Source organism: Pristiophorus japonicus, chromosome 5 (genome assembly GCF_044704955.1).
Source record: "Pristiophorus japonicus isolate sPriJap1 chromosome 5, sPriJap1.hap1, whole genome shotgun sequence".
Taxonomy (NCBI): Eukaryota; Metazoa; Chordata; class Chondrichthyes; family Pristiophoridae; genus Pristiophorus; species Pristiophorus japonicus.
In genome coordinates this window covers 159,528,501-159,545,787 of record NC_091981.1, presented here as the reverse complement: position 1 = coordinate 159,545,787, position 17,287 = coordinate 159,528,501, and the positions used below count along the sequence as shown (strand labels likewise).

The following is a 17,287-nucleotide window of genomic DNA, read 5'->3' as shown; positions in this document are numbered from 1 at the left end:
ACCAAGCTGTGAGGTTGATTTGTGGCAAAAAGGAAAAGTGGCTGCTGGAAGTAAGAGCTCTGGTAACACCAACCTGTCACGTGTACTGTCAGGGTGGAGTTAGTATCATGGCAGACATGGCGCTTTGTAAAAGTCTCACTTGAAGTCTTGAATTAAATAGTTAATGAGCAAGTTTGGTACGCAGCATTCTCTGGAATTCCCTCCCTGAACCTCTCCATCTCTCCTCCTTTGCGATGCTCCTTAAAATGTATCTCTTTGCTCAAGCTTTTGGCCACCTGTCCTGATATTTCTGTGTGGCTCAGTGTCAAATTTTGTTCCTCCTGTGAAGCACCTTGGGATGTTTTACTATGTTAAATATGCTATATAAATGCAAGTTGTTATTGGTCTTGGGCATTTAGAACATCAAGATAGCTGGCACAACATAAGCTGTCCTGTGTCGGTCCTTCCATCACGCTGTAGGTTGATGTCCATCATAAAATTGATGAGGTATCCGATTCTTGAGATGATTACTGATTGAAAAGCATTACTAGAGGGGCAGATATGAAAAAGTATATCACAGGTTCACTATCTACTTTGGGTTTCAACTGTTACTGAAGCTCTGTATCCCTAACAGCTATTACACAAAGGAGGCTTTCATCGGGCAGTGTGGCTAGATTTGAACCCAAGTTGTAGGGATGAGAGGTACAGACAGCACCCAATTAACCCCGAGTACTCATTACTTTCATGAAAACCATTTGACAAGCCTTGTTTTATTTGATCTGAAGCACAAAGTGTGATGAGGTAAGTTTGGCTGAAGCACATTGTGCCTCCCCAGCATGTGATGTTATTGTGACACTAAGATGATACCAGGTCAAAACCCAGGTCACCGTTTGGAGCGTGGGCAAGAACATTGGCGGGGCCCTGGTACAGCGGAGGAGTGGGAAGGTCGTGGCTGAGATTCGGCGAGCGATTGTGGCGGAGGTTCGACGAATGTTTGGTGCGGCGAGAGATCGTGGGTGGAGGAGCGGCGAGAGATCGTGGGTGGAGGAGCGGCGAGAGATCGTGGGTGGAGGAGCAGCGAGAGATCGTGGGTGGAGGAATGCGGCAATGAGGGTACAGAGCCCAGTAGAGCCGGGGGCAGCACGGGCCAGCCCACTGCGATATGTGTGTGCACTAGGTCCATGCACAGAGCAGGTCTCCAGTCGTTCTGGTTACTCCTTGCCACTGGATAAAGGCTTAGCTCTGTCAAGCCCATGTGGTGGTTGATGTGCAACGGTCACCACACGTTAAAAAAAATCCACGCACAGGCATCTTCCATCACTTTAATTGGAGTTCAAGACTGAAATAGCGGGTTCTTCACTGAAACATCTGTGAACTCGTGTGGAAGCAAGTCATCCTCGTTCGAGGGACCGTCTATGAAGATGATGATGCACCTCTTAAGTGGTGAAATCACCATAGGATGTGATGTGTCCCTTAGCTGTGGCTTCCTTCCTTGATAGGCGGGATCTGTGTTGTCAAAGTTGCTTCAAAGTGAGTTATGGGGATGGAAATTACGGTCTAAGTCCACTCTCTCTGGCAGACTCAGTGATCGAATATCTGAACCAGACAGTTTTGAAGTGCAGGCTAACAGTTACTGCACTTCAAAACTATGGGGATGTCCTGAAAAAATGATACGGTGCAAGTTTATTCATTCTTACTCCGGGGCACTGTTTATGTGACTATCCACTCTGACTCTCATAGAAACTGGAGGGATAGTTCTGTCATGGTGGGGGCAGGGAGATGGTGGTGACTGGGTTCTTCCTACTTGGCTGCAGATGACCCTGCAACTGGATAGTGTGGTCCTAACTGGACAAGCAGCGACTAGCTTACCAGTAGACTGTATTGGTAAACTATGCACTTTTAACTGATTAACCTAGCAGTATCCCTGTGTATACCAAGGGATATTGTAAGCCGTGGTTCCATTAGTCTACAGCTAAGCTCTCTGGACTTCAGTGAGATGTGCACTTATGATGTGAGTGCATGCTGCAGCGAGCAAACAGAAATTCTATATATTTAGACCTTTTAGTAGCTTGGTTTGTGACCTTAAAAATCTTGGGTACCTGGCAGATCAACAGAAAAAAAATTGGATTAAACCCAGTTAGATTTGTAAATCTAATTGAACAGGATCATGCAGATCTGCATTCGATAAATCGATTGCACAAAAAGTGAGACATGGCATTTGGGGATAGGAAGTGTATGTTTTGTAGTTGGGTCTCTCTAGGGTATCTAAATTCAACACTTTTTTTCAGTATCACACACACGTAACTTTTGTATGTTATAAGCAGGTAAAGTGCTTCAACTTCTCAACCAAATTCAGCTGAACTTACACAATAAGTTTGCCTTAATGGCCAGGCACTCTGTGGGTGGCTGCCCAGTCTGGATGTGATTAAAGTAGATTGTTCAGATATATAATTTAATTATGACATCCATCTTGAAAGATGATGGTGTAAATGCCAAAGCAGTTCAGTTATTTTTAAATGCTGCAACAACGTGAGTGGTTAAAGAGTCCAATTCTCGAGCGCCTGTTCTTGCCGTAGGTGGTCAGAGATAAGTCATGGAGTCAGATGATGAAACCTGATGCGCTCTTCTCTTTCCTCTGAGCCACCTCTCTTTGGCTCCTTAGTGCAGCCGTCCAGGCTTGCCTGTTGTTAGCCACATCGTCCAAGCTTGTGGTATCGATGTTAAAATAAATTAATTAAATAAATAAAATAAAACATTGAAATCCCTCTGGAAAGCCTCTTTGAACCAGAGGCTAGGTCGACCCAGTGGCCTTGGAAGCATCTGCAAGTTCTCTAAAGAAAGGATCCTTTGGAATATGTCCATTTTCCATCTGATATCAATGATCATAGGCGGTCCCTCGAACGAGAATGACTTGATTCCACATGAGTTCACAGATGTTTCAATGAAGGACCCGATGTTCCAGGTCCTGAACTCCAATTGAAGGAGTGAAAGATGCCTGTGCGTGGATTTTTTAAAAACGTGTGGTGATCGTTGCACATCAGCCACCACACGGGCTTGACAGAGCTAGGCCTTTATCCAGTGGCAAGGGTTGAACCAGGACGACTGGAGACTTGCTCTGCTGCACGGACCGAGTGCACGCACATATCGCAGTGTGGGCAGGCTCCTGCTGCCCCTGGACTCCGTAGCCTCATTCGCCGCACCTTTGCCCACGATGCTCCAGGCCCGGCGCTCCAACTCTATTTATAGCCCCGACCTGCGGTGGTGGTCTCACACTGTCATTATCTAAAGGGACCTTGACAGGTTTAAGCAACGGGCAATGATGGCAGCTGGAATTCAACTGGGAAAGTGTAAAATAATGAGATTAGGTCAAAGCAAGAATTTAGATTACATATGAAATGGTAAAGTGCTCGAGGAAAGGGGAGGAAAATGATCTGGGGCTTTTGGTGAACAGGCCGGTAGCATGGGCAGCTCAGTGCTTGCAGGCAGTGACAGAAATATATTAAATTCTTGATGGACAGCTTGGGCGGAGCAGGGCATCACTTCAAAGTCTAAGGAGGTGATGCTGAAGTTGTATCAGGTCTTGGTGAGGGTTGCATCTGGAGCATGGTGTTCAGTTGTTGGTCTCCATGTTACTGGAGAAATGTGAATTTATTTGAGGGAGTTCAGGGCAGGGCTATGAGGCGGGTTGTTGAACTTAAGGGAGCCGTGTTATGAGGAAAAATGGTGCTCCATTGGGATTTACTTTCTGTAGAAGAGGAGGACGGAGGTGGAGGATGGTCTTGAAGGTTTTCACTGACCAAGCTGCTGAAGATGGAATTTTAACTCAAAATAACGGGTGGGTTGGGGTCTTATGGGAAGTTAAAGTGTTAAAAATCGAAATCCCGACCAGGACCCGCCTCCAACCACCCGACTACCAATTTTACCGGAGGTGGGATGGGGGCGCGGGCAATCAAATTGATCCCAGGAGGCGTGTCTCCCATTTAAATATTACAATGAGGCTAGCGTGCCTCAGATTTAACAGTGGCTGGTTGGGTTTTGCAGGCCTTGTGAAACCTGGCAGCTAAAGTAAGGCGAGGACTGCTGGAACCAGGAGGTAAATGCCTTTATACATGCCTCCTGGATCCAGCTTCCCTGCCTAACATACCCCCTGCGATCGGAGACCCCTCCCCCAGACCTCCAGTTACCTGCCACCTTATGTTCCTCCAGTACCCTGATGCCGTCTGCCTCCCCCACTCCTCATATGCTCCTCCGGCCGCAGCGTAATCAGCCAGCCCCAGCCCCCCGATCAGCCACTACAGGAGCTCCGATGTGCTTCCGGCGCCCCCCCAATCTTCCGGCCCTCCGAGGATGCACCTGGCCCCAACAGTGATCTCCTGACGCGATCCCACCCTCCTCTCAGTGGCATAGTGCTACAGGCCTACCTACCTGCAACCAGCCAGCCAGGGGGGAAATAGAGGTTTCCAATGCAAATCAGGCCCGCCGTTAAATTCGGCAGGGCCTGCGGTAAACCTGGCTCTCCCGGTTTTCCCAACAACTTCCAAGCCCCTCTCCCCACCCACCAAAGTATTAAAATTGAGGCCTTTGTGTTCGAGAGGAGTTATTAGACTTCCTGTTTCAGGGTTGAGACTTCTATTGAGGAATTTGAATGGTGCAGTCCTCTTGACTGAAGCACCTATTGCTTTCCTTATTCCATCATGCATACCTTGTAGGTATCCATTTTCATAGCATGTTTGTATCTTGCTCAGATAATATGATTGAATTCATTACCTTGCTGTTCATTGCAATTTGCATTTAGCCCCTTTGGCATTGGAACATGACTCGGAGAGAGCTTCAATTTGCGGTGGAGCTTTACTGTGCATTTTACTTCAGTAACTCAAACCATTTCCTCACTGATTTTTAATTCCCCTTTCTGGTCACTTTCTAGGGCTGAAACAGTCTGTTCATGACCTTGGCATCCCATTTGACCTTGAGCTGAGCTTCCAACCCATATCCTCTCCATCACAAAGACCTCTTCTAACATTGCCTATCTGCACCTCTGCCTCATCCCATCTGCTGCTGAAACCGGCATCCATGCTTTTGTTACTGCCAGACTCGACTATTCCAATGCTCTCCTGGCCGTCCTCCCATATCTCCATAAACTTGAGCTCATCCAAAACTCTGCTGCCCATACCCTAACTCGCACCAAGTCCTGTTCACCTTTTAACCTGTGCTCGCTGACCTACATCGGCTCGTGGTCCAGTAACACCTAAATTTTAAAATTCTCATCCTCTTTCAAATACCTACATGCCCTTGTCCATCCCTATCTCTCTAAGCTCCATCAGTCCTAAAACCCTCTGAGAACTCTGCATTCCTCTGGCTTGTGAATCCCCACTTCCTTTGCCCCACCATTGGCGGCTATGCCATCAGCTGTCGAGGCCCTAACCTCTGGAATTCTCTTCCTAAACCACACCACCATTCTCTCTTCTATTTAAAAGAAACACTCCTTAAAATCTACCTCTGACCAAGCTTTTAGTCACCTGTCCTAATATCTCCTCCTTTGGCTGGGTGTCAATTTATGTTTGATTACATTCCTGTGCAGTGCAATGGGATGGTTTACTATGTTGAAGACACTATATAAATGCAATTTGCTGTTATGCTGCAAATCAGTCTTTATCTTGTACAGTTTTTTTTACTATAAGCTGCAGCTATATGGATATTCGTTCTGAGTGTTCCACGTGTCTCAAGTGAGGGATATGAACTTAATCATATCAAAAGTGTGAAAAAGGGAAGCAAGTGTGACACATAGGAAGTGCATACTGGACACAGAACATTTAATTACGTATGGTCATACCATATTAAAAATCCTGTGTCTAGTGTGAACTTCCTATGTGTCACACTTGCTTCCTGCTGTGACACCTTTGCACCCTACTTCATTGGCTCAAAAGTAAAACTGCAGCCAATTGAAATTGAAGAGCTAGGGGACATATGAATCAAAAGTGAGGAAAGCAGCTAGAAAACTGCTAATGGGAAACTACTGAGGACCAGATCATAAGGAATGACCTATCAGGAAAATTTTCCAATAAATAATACAGAAAATGAACCAGTTGAATGAGTGAAAACACTTCAATAAAAAACTGTTGTCTGCGTTTATTCCTTCAGAAACCAAAACCTCTGGTGAGATTTTAAGTTAAATAAAACATTGAAAATCACATTTCACAAAAGCATAATTAAATGTATCCATTGAATTCCATGTTGTGTCTTTTAGCATCTTTATTAAAGCTTTTACTTGAATGCTCCACACTCTCTCAAAAACCTTACTTTTGCCGAGAGCTGTGCTCTGCTAGCTTAAGGAAGATCCTGCAGTCTTAGTACAGGTATGCAGTTTGGTTAATTTCTTCGACTGCATCAGTAGCATTTTATCAGTTCAAATGCGAGAATGATTCTCTTTAGCTTCCAGTAATATCTGCTTGCTGTTTTTCAACATTTTATGAAAAGCTTGAGGACAAATTTCAAATGATTTATTAGTTCATGTCGAATGATTTTTAAAACAGGAAATATATGTGAGACAGAAAAAACTCATCCATCTGCTTGTATTTTATTTATGTTCAAATTATAAGTAATCTGTTTATATTTAACAGTAGAAAAGACATTTATCTCTAACAGTTTGTGTTGTTTGAAAATAATTTGAAAGAAACTGGTGATGAAGTTTAGTTGTCCATTAGTGGATGAGTGGGGTTTTACAACATGCTGCAGCTTTTGTGATTATTTTCTCGTGCTAGATTTATTAAATTCAATTTCAGAGCTTGTCCTGGTGGAATTTGAACTTGCAACCAATGGATTGCTAGTCCAGTGCAATATCCACTAGATTACTATACCTTGGAAGTGTGTCAAGTTGAGATAAATAGTGTCTTTCCTCATTCTTTTCTCCTCATCTTGCCTCTTGTTCTTTTATCTAATTACTGTAAATGTGTGTCCTCTGGTTACTGACCCTTCTGCCACTGGAAACAGTATCTCCTTATTTACTCTATCACAATCCTTCATAATTTTGAACACCTCTTAATTCTCCTGTTAACCTTCACTGTCCTAAAGAGAACAACCCCAGCTTTTCCAGTCTATCCACATAACAAAGTCCTTCCTCCCTTGTATCATTCTAGTAAATCTCTCCTACACCCTCTCCAAGGCCTTGACATCCTTCCTAAAATATGGTGCTCAGAATTGTACACAATACTCCAGCTGAGGCCTAACCAGTAACTTATAAGATTTAGCATGACGTCCTTGTTTTTGTATTCTCTACCTCTATGTATAAAGCCAAGGAATAAACTTGTCCTGCAACCTTCAAAGATTTGTGTACATACATACTCCAGCAAGTGTCTCTGTTCCTGCAACCCCTGGATTAAGGATTAGTTAACAGATAGAAAACAGAGAGTAGGAATAAACTGGTTATTTTTGGGTTGGCAGGCTGTAACTAGTGGGGTACCGTAAGGATCAGTGCTTGGGCCTCCACTATTTACAATCTATATTAATGACTGATGAGGGGACCGAGTGTAATGTATCCAGGTTTGCTGATAAAAATGTAGGTGGGAAAGTAATTTTGTGAGGAGGCTGGAAAGGGATATAGACAGGTTAAATGAGTGGGTAAGACCATGGCATATGAAATTTAATGTGGAAAAATGTGAAATTATCCATTTTGGTAGGAAAAGTAGAAAAGCAGAATATTTTTAAATGGTGAGAAGCTGGGAAATGTTGGTGTTCAGAGGGACCTGGCTGTCCTTGTACACGAATCACTGAAAGTTAACATGCAGATACAGCAAGCAATTAGGAAAGCAAATGGTATGTTAGTCTTTATTACAAAAGGATTGGAGTACAAGAGTAAAGAAGTCTTACTGCAATTATGTAGGACTTTGGTGAGACACACCTAGAGTATTGTGTGCAGTTTTGGTCTCCTTACCTAAGGAAGGATATGCTTGCATTAGAGGGAGTGCAACACAGGTTCACCAGACTGATTCCTGGGATGGGGGGAATGTCCTATGAGGAGAAATTGAGGAGACTAGGCCTATATTCCCTTGAATTTAGAAGACCGCGAGATGAAATAATTGAAAAATATAAAATTCTTACAGGCCTTGACAGGGTAGTAACTGGGGAGTCTGGAACTAGGGGTCACAGTCTCAGAATAAGGGGTTGGCCAGTTAGGACTGAGATGAGGAGAAATTTCTTTACTCAAAGGATTGTGAATCTTTGGAATTCTCTACCTCAGAGGCCTGTGGAGGCTCAGTTGTTGTGTATATTCAAGACCGAGATCGATAGATTTTTAGATATTAAGGTATATGGGCATAGTGCGGGAAGGTGGAATTGAGGTAGAGGATCCGCCATGATCTTATTGAATGGCGGAGCAGACTCGGGCCTACTATTTCTTATGTTCTTATGTCATTCTTAATCTTGAGCTGTCTGCAGCTAAGAAGAAATAGGTTATCACAATTTTGTAATAAACCAAAGCAATTCTATTTTTTTTTCTCACAGATTCACAATGTTACAAAGTGAGGCTTGTATGTGTGTCTCCCTTCAATCAAGCTGATCAACTGAAGTGATAGTAAAACATTTGGAATTAATCCTTGTGCAAACTGGTAGAAAATGAGTGGTTCGAAGCCTGACATTCTGTGGGCTCCTCATCATGTGGACAGATTTGTTGTTTGTGACTCTGAACTTTGCCTTTATCGTACTGAATCAGTAGGAAATTTAGAAGCTAAAGCTGGTTCTTTGAGGCTTTCAGAGGACACCACAGCCACGTTGCTGGCAATTAACTCCGACACCCCCTATATGAAATGTGTGACTTGGTATCCTAAATATGACCCAGAGTGTTTACTTGCCGTTGGTCAAGCCAATGGACGGGTTGTCCTTACTAGCCTTGGTCAAGATCGCAATTCTAAATGCAGAGATTTGATAGGAAAGGAATTTGTTCCAAAGCATGCTCGTCAGTGTAATACATTAGCTTGGAATCCTGTGGACAGTAACTGGCTTGCTGCTGGACTGGACAAACACAGGGCAGATTTCTCAGTACTCATCTGGGATATCAGCAGCAAATATTCACCAGAGATAGCAGTCCCAGCAGAGAAGGTTCGACTTTCTGCTGGTGATACAGATGCTGGCCTTGTCGTAACAAAGCCATTGTATGAGCTAGGCCAAAATGATGCAAGCCTCTCCCTTTGCTGGCTTCCAAGAGATCAAAAGCTGCTATTAGCAGGTATGCACCGCAATCTTGCAATTTTTGACCTGAGAAACACCAGCCAGAAAATGTTTGTCAATACAAAGGCTGTTCAGGGTGTAACTGTTGACCCTCACTTCCATGACCGTGTAGCATCTTACTTTGAAGGTCAAGTGGCAATCTGGGACTTGCGGAAATTTGAAAAGCCTGTGCTGACTCTGACGGAGCAACCAAAACCACTAACAAAAGTAGCTTGGTGTCCAACTAGAACTGGTTTACTGGCTACTTTGACTAGAGATAGTAATATAATTCGTCTGTACGACATGCAACATACCCCAACACCTATTGGGGATGAAACTGAGCCCACCATAATAGAAAGGAGTGTGCAGCCATGTGAAAACTACATAGCCTCATTTGCTTGGCATCCGACAAATCAGAATCGTATGGTTGTGGTGACATCTAACAGATTGATGTCAGACTTCACTGTCTTTGAGCGAATATCACTGGCGTGGAGTCCAACTACTTCTCTGATGTGGGCATGTGGCAGACACCTATATAACTGCAGTGAAGAGGGGGAAGCTAGTTCTGGAGAGAAGGATGTTGCCACAAAAATGAGGCAACGGGCACTATCAAGATATGGACTTGACACTGAGCAAGTGTGGAGAAATCATTTGTTGGCTGAAGATGACGACCCACAGCTAAAATCTTTATGGTATACTCTGCATTATATCCTTTTGGTTAAAATTATGAGTAATAAGGTAATGGTTTCATCAAAGATTTAAATTTAAAAAATAATTGCTGAGGAAGTAATATAAATCTTGCAGTAATGTTCTTTTAAGAAGACCAAAACTTGCATAAAGTAACTTTTTAATTTTTGTTTTGCTGTGCAACAATTTATTTTTCAGTGTGAATTATTTTTAAAAGTCAATGAAACTTTCCTGTGATGTTTCTATTTTCGTTTGCTTGAAGCATGTATATCACTTATTAGGCTGTTGGTAGTAGAACTCGGTCTGTTGTCCACTAATTGATAAGCATTGATTGCTATGATTAGTCAACAACTCCATTATCTTGTATCACGCGACTACCTGGTTTTAGAAGCCGGGCTAGATGGACCGTGCTCTTTTTTCATCTAGCCATTCCTATGTTCGCATGTCACTGAATATTGTGAACCTATTTTTAACATCTGAAAAACCAAATTGTAAGTGGGTGTTGCACTGCTGTTACCCTGCCACAAATTACATTGTAAATCTGCACAGCCTGAGCTCACTACATCTATTTTCTCCTGGCTACCCGGAGCGTAACCGCATTTCCTTGGAATAGTGACTGAACTCCCTATCGGTTATCACTTCAGCTTGCCGAAATCTCGACTCTCAATTTAACTTAAAAAAAAATGAAACTCTGGCACAAACAGCTTCGTAGATGTCCCTTTAATAGTTTTACTTGCTACAAGGAAAAGTCTCACTAAGTCAAAGGTTCAGCGAAGACTTCTTCAGAGATACAAAATCACATTATCTTTATACAGGAGAACAAACAAAGAAATGATGGTTCCATCACGTGTATCAGTTCTGCCCTTGTGGTCAGCAAATACTGTTAAGGAGTTCTTCAATCATTTAATTAACATTACATCCTTGTTTTAATTCTCTACATATCTATACAGCCTTTATCTAATACTTCTAAGGTTTTGCACAGCGACAGTTATTAGTGGGGAGTATAATTCTAACAGGACATTCTTTCTGTTAGGGAGGGTAAATTCAAGGTTCCCTCGCTCACACAGATGGTTCCTGCCTTTCTTTAATTAGCTATCAGTTAAGGTTAGTATGTTTATGCAGAAGCAAACTGTCTGATGCAGGGGCTTCTGGGAGAACTGAGACTCCATTTTATTTTATTACAAAAGGGTACATTTAACAGAAAATGTAACTTAGAAAGTAAATTTCCACAAGCTGATCTGGAGGAATTGGTGCTATATTTTGAGATGACGGTTTTTCATTTGTCTGTCTAAGTCAGGAGTATAAAATTATGCCTTTTCCCCAGGGTAACTGGCAGAATAACTCACATGAAGTTTAGTAGGTATGGTTATCCTAATTCATAGCAATAAGCATCCTGTTTGCACTGCTACTGATGACCTGCATTGCTCATAATATTGAAACAATTCAGTTTAAAGACTTAAAAAAAAAAATAGTCCAGTAAAATCAATAGAAACTGCATTTTATGGTGCTGAAGAGATTTTTTTTTAAACTTTCAATAAAAAGCGCTGAAAGTACAGAACACATCCATCATTTGACAGGGAAAGATAGGTTACTGTTTCTGGTGTAGCCCCTGGCAATAATATTTATATTGATCTTTCTCGATCCCATTATTAATTTCCAATATAAGCTGTTTAGTGCTACTAATCAAGTCATTCAGATGACCGTTTTCTCTCCCTGCTGAAACACTTGTGAATGGGCTGTCTGCAAGCCAAATACTCCAATACGCCATGCACAACCTTAGAGCATCCTAAAGCGTTTTACAGCCAATGAAGTACTTTTGAAGTGTAGTTACTGTTGTAATGTAGGGAAATGCGGCAGCCAATTTTCGCACAGCAAGGTCCCACACAGCAATGTGATGACCAGATCTTTTTTTTTAGTGACGTTGGTTGAGGGATAAATATTGGCCAGGATACTGAAGACATCCCCTGCTCTTCTTCGAATAAAGCCACGGGATATTTTACATCCAGGGCAGATAGGACTTCAAAGGGGTGGAATATTTTGGAATTGGAATGTACTTTCAATTTAAAATACTTTCCCCTACTATTTAATTGTATTTAAAATGTAAATTGTTTAGTATCCCATTCATTTTCCTAGTGAGAAAGCAGCCTTGTTACATTTGATCTCCCCAGCCTGGGTGGGGGGTGGGAGGCGGCAGGGGAGATGGGGGGGCGGGGGGAGAACGGGGTGGGAGAAACATTTAGTGATGTATGTGACTGTTCGATCTTCAGTACTTGTACCCTGCTTGTCAAGCTTTCTAATTGCTTTGAAAGCGCTGAGGAATGGGAACAGGGAATAGTGATAATGAGACCAGACCAAAAATAAACCTGACACATATAGAAACACAGAAAATAGGTGCAAGAGTAGGCCATTTGGCCCTTCGAGCCTGTACCACCATTCAATAAGATCATGGCTGATCATTCACCTCAGTACCCCTTTCCTGCTTTCTCTCCATACCCCTTGATCCCTTTAGCTGTAAGGGCCAAATCTAACTCCCTCTTGAATATATCTAATGAACTGGCATCAACAACTCTCTGCGGTAGAGAATTCCACAGGTTAATAACTCTGAGTGAAGAAGTTTCCCCTCATCTCCTAAATGGTCCTAAGTGGCTTACCCCTTATTCTTAGACTGTGACCCCTGGCTCTGGACTTCCCCAACATCGGGAACATTCTTCCTGCATCTAACCTGTCCAGTCCTGTCAGGATTTTATATATTGCTATGAGATCCCCTCTCATCCTTCTAAACTCCAGTGAATACAGGCCCAGTCGATCCAGTCTCTCCTCATATGTCAGTCCTGCCATCCCGGGAATCAGTCTGGTGAACCTTTGCTGCACTCCCTCAATAGCAAGAGCGTCCTTCCTCAGATTAGGAGACCAAAACTGAACACAATATTCCAGGTGTGGCCTTACCAAAGCCCTGTATAGCTGCAGTAAGATCTCCATGCTCCTATACCCAAATCACCTAGCTATGAAGGCCAACCTGCCATTTGCTGCCTTCACCGCCTGCTGTACCTGCATACCAACTTTCAATGACTGATGTACCATGACACCCAGGTCTCGTTGCATCTCCCCTTTTCCTAATCTGCTGCCATTCAGATATTCTACCTTCATGTTTTTGCCACCAAAGTGGATAACCTCACATTTATCCACATTATACTGCATCTGCCATGCATTTGCCCACTCACCTAACCTGTCCAAGTCACCCTGCAGCCTCTTAGCATCCTCCTCACAGCTCACACTGTCACCCAGCTTAGTGTCATCTTCAAACTTGGAGATATTACACTCAATTCCTTCATCTAAATCATTGATGTATATTGTAAATAGCTGGGGTCCCAGCACTGAATCCTGCGGCACCCCACCAGTCATTGCCTGCCATTCTGAAAAGGACCCGTTTATCCCGACTCTCTGCTTCCTGTCTGCCAACCAGTTCTCTATCCACGTCAATACATTACCTCCAATACCATGTGCTTTAATTTTGCACACCAATCTCTTGTGTGGGACCTTGTCAAAAGCCTTTTGAAAGTCCAAATACACCACATCCACTGGTTTTCCCTTGTCCACTCTACTAGTTACATCCTCAAAAAAAATTCCAGAAGATTTGTCAAGCATGATTTCCCTTTCATAAATCCATGCTGACTTGGACCGATCCCGTCACTGCTTTCCAAATGCACTGCTATTTCATCTTTAATAATTGATTCCAATATTTTCCCCACTACTGATGTCAGGCTAACCGGCGGTCTATAATTCCCCGTTTTCTCTCTCCTTTTTTAAAAAGTGATGTAACATTAGCTACCCTCCAGTCCATAGGAACTGATCCAGAGTCGATAGACTGTTGGAAAATGATCATCAATGCATCCATTATTTCTAGGGCCACTTCCTTAAGTACTCTGGAATGCAGTTTATCAGGCCCTGGGGATTTATCAGCCTTCAATCCCATCAATTTCCCTAACATAATTTCCTGACCAATAAGGATTTCCTTCAGTTCCTCCTTGCTAGACCCTTAGTTGCCTAGTATTTCCGGAAGGTTATTTGTGTCTTTCATGAAGACAGAACCAAAGTATTTGTTCAATTGGCCTGCCATTTCTTTGTTCCCCATTATAACATTCACCTGATTCTGACTGCAAGGGACCTACGTTTGTCTTCACTAATCTTTTTCTCTTCTCATATCTATAGAAGCTTTTGCAGTCAGTTTTTATGTTCCCAGAAGCTTCCTCTCATACTCTATTTTCACCCTCTTAATTAGACCCTTTGTCCTCCTCTGCTGAATTTTAAATTTCTCCCAGTCCTCAGGTTTGTTGCTTTTTCTGGCCAATTTATATGCCTCTTCCTTGGATTTAACACTATCCTTAATTTCCCTTGTTAGCCACGGTTGAACCACCTTCCCTGTTTTTATTTTTACTCCAGGGATGTACAATTGTTGAAGTTCATCCACGTGATCTTTAAATGTTTGTCATTGCCAAGCCACCGTCCACCCTTTAAGTATCATTCGCCAGTCTATTCTAGCCAATTCACATCTCATACCATCAAACTTGCCTTTCCTTAAGTTCAGGACCCTAGTCTCTGAGTTGACTGTGTCACTCTCCATCTTAATGAAGAATTCTACCATATTATGGTCAGTCTTCCCAAGGCACCTCGCACAACAAGATTGCTAATTAGTCCTTTCTCATTACATATCACCCAGTCTAGGATGGCCAGCCCTCTAGTTGGTTCCTCAACATATTGCCTGAGCTGGTCTTTTGTAGCCAGAGCACCCACTGTGGCTGATTTCTATCAGGCAGGCTGTTTTGTACGGAATTTCTATTCAGGTGCGAGGGTTTCTGAACAGTTGTTGAGGGAGTGTTTCAATTCCTCCCAAGTTATTTAATCTAAAACTTCTAAATATTAAATAAGATGGTGAAGTTGAGCTTTTAGTTACAAAGGCCCTGAAATTCCAATCCAGGGTCAGAGCAGAGGGTGGATGAATTGCTTGATGGGGACAGAACTTGGGTTGGAACCCAGGTCCAGTGGATTCCACCCATGTAAAATGCAGTAAATTCTGTGCGTGGAAGGTGGTGAGGAATATGGCTACCTACTACTACGTCAAGGGGTGGGAACATGTCTTGGATTTCTACCCATTGCATCCTTTTAAGATCTCAGTGGAAATCTTGCCACTAAGAGCTGGTGTGTGTTCCATTGAGGTCATAGGAAGGCCCCAGTGGGGTACACCAACATCACTTCTGTCTCTGCAGCACATGCTCCTTCCCCCCCAATCTCTTAAATGAATCCCATCTCTGGAAATTATGACTGGGTCAGCGGTCTTCATGTTTGGTGTTCAGGAGTTTCTCCCTGCTACATTTGCATCAGTGTAAAGGGCCCATCATAATTTCAGCTGCTATATATAACCAAGATGGCAGGCATTATTAATTGGCTAAAATCTTATGCCAGTTTACCTTGTAGGGTTGCCACTTACGACAAGATTGGTGTTGGCTGGTAAAGGGTCAGTGTGATTGCCTGAGTAGTTTTTGCTGGCATGCTCCATTGTGCTGTGACCTCAGTCCACCACAATGTATTTTCTGGATGAACTTACCACTGAAATAAGGCAGATGTGATGTCATGATGCAGTTAGTGCTTTAAGTTATGCAGTAGGGAACTCTGGTTTTAAAATTCCAGCTTCAGCTCGGTCTTCCCTTTCGTCCCCGAGGATGGGTTATTAACATGACATTGAGTTACGTACATAGAGTATATGAAATATAGTCTGTGATAATGAGCTTTCCATAGCATTGTTTGTGGTGAATTGCCAGACAGGCTGTTGTAGCATACAATGCAAGATTAGAACCACTGATTTACAATGATTTGAATAAGTCCAATTGTGCTTTTATTAGAGTTCTTTAGGAGCGTTAGCAACATTTTCAGGCTCAGCTAACAGAATTGTCTATATTTGGAACTATAAATTAGTTTCAGTTTTACTTATAACTTTTTTTTTAACTGCAGTTATTTTATCTTTTTTTTTTAAAAGTACAGGATGAAGGGGAAGATCTTGCGGGTAGGATGTAGGAACTGTGTGTAGCAGTCGTGAGGGTCTGTGGGTGGTTCTGGGGTTTGGGAGGAAGCCATTTTGAGGGGTATGAAAGAATGAAGAGGGTGTTTACTGAATGTGGGAGCACTGGGAAAGGGCAGGCCAGGTTGAGGAGAGTGGGAGAGGGATCTTGTTGAAAGGATGGGTTTTGGGTGTGGCAGCACTGGAATTGCAGTGATGGTGTGTGGAAGCATTGGAGAGGGGGTCATTGGGGGTCGTGGTTATGGGTGCCACCAATTTCTCATGCAGGCTGACAATGGATGGAAAGGCATGTGTGTTGAGGGGAGGGAGACGGTGAGGAGAATGATGCAGTGCTTAGGATGGGGGATCCAATCCTGGTGGATGAGAAAGATTTTTCATGTTGCACATTATCAAAACTTATTTCTTAATTGAAATTATTGAACAAGGTGATGTATACAACTGGCCAGGAGCTGCCTCTGAACTAATGTGCTCAACCACCAGATGGTGAGTAATGAAGACAATGGCTGTTTGATTACAGAATTGCATATTGTAGGTTTGGTTAAGTGCATGTTCAGATTGTGGAAAATTCAAGGTTGTGGTATATTACTAAGAGTTGCTGAAGCATGATGACATTGTTTATAGATCCTCGTTGTGTCAATTGCTATTAAAGCAGGCAAAAGCCACTACAAGCTATTTTTCCCTTCATGTTGCTTTCCTATATTTACAATCACTCATGAAACAATATGCTGAAGATGCAGAACAGAAATCACCTGTGAACAAAGTGCCTCTTGTATACTCTGGCATCAAAACAATAGTGAAATCAATTGCAGGTGAGTATGAATTAATTGGTGTGTTTCCCTCCATTTGTAATTTTTTTTTCTGGTGCAGATGCTTGTAGTTTGATCCAAATGTTATTAGATAACTAAAAGGCATGAGAATGCAGAATTTAAGTTCAAGTGGACTGAAACAAATTTCCAATCCAAACATCGGGTTTCTTAATTGGGCAATGGTTTGGATCAGGAACACAAAGTGTTTGAATTTTAACTATCCAAAAACAGAAACTGCATAACTCAGCTATATATAGCAGCAACAATTTTTTTTTTAAAATATAAGGTTTTCCTATTTGATTTGTAACAGGTCTGCAGCAAAGAAACTTAGAAATATAAACATTTTAACACACCTTTGTATCTGAATTAACAGTCCCATTTTTCTGCTTTAGAAGTTTAACTTGTTTTTGATTGGCTATTACATCACTCAAGGACAAACTCACTTCCAGTTTCGTTAGATATATATATTTTTGGTATAAGTAGTACCTCAAGAGTCCTTCTGTTTTCTGTGATTCTGTTTTCATTGCCTGAAATCTACACCAAT

At 42.4% G+C, this 17,287-nt stretch overlaps 1 protein-coding gene across 3 annotated transcripts in view; it reads left to right on the top strand.

The window, feature by feature from the left end:
- mios (missing oocyte, meiosis regulator, homolog (Drosophila)) overlaps positions 1 to 17,287 on the top strand; it is an 83,864-nt gene that overhangs the window by 14,039 nt on the left and 52,538 nt on the right. For all 3 annotated transcript variants that reach the window (XM_070881038.1, XM_070881039.1, XM_070881037.1), the window contains 2 exons: positions 8,476 to 9,883; positions 16,648 to 16,746. In XM_070881038.1, the coding sequence (XP_070737139.1) occupies positions 8,587 to 9,883; positions 16,648 to 16,746 (1,396 nt within the window). In that variant the 5' untranslated portion in view covers positions 8,476 to 8,586. The remainder of the gene's footprint in view (positions 1 to 8,475; positions 9,884 to 16,647; positions 16,747 to 17,287) is intronic.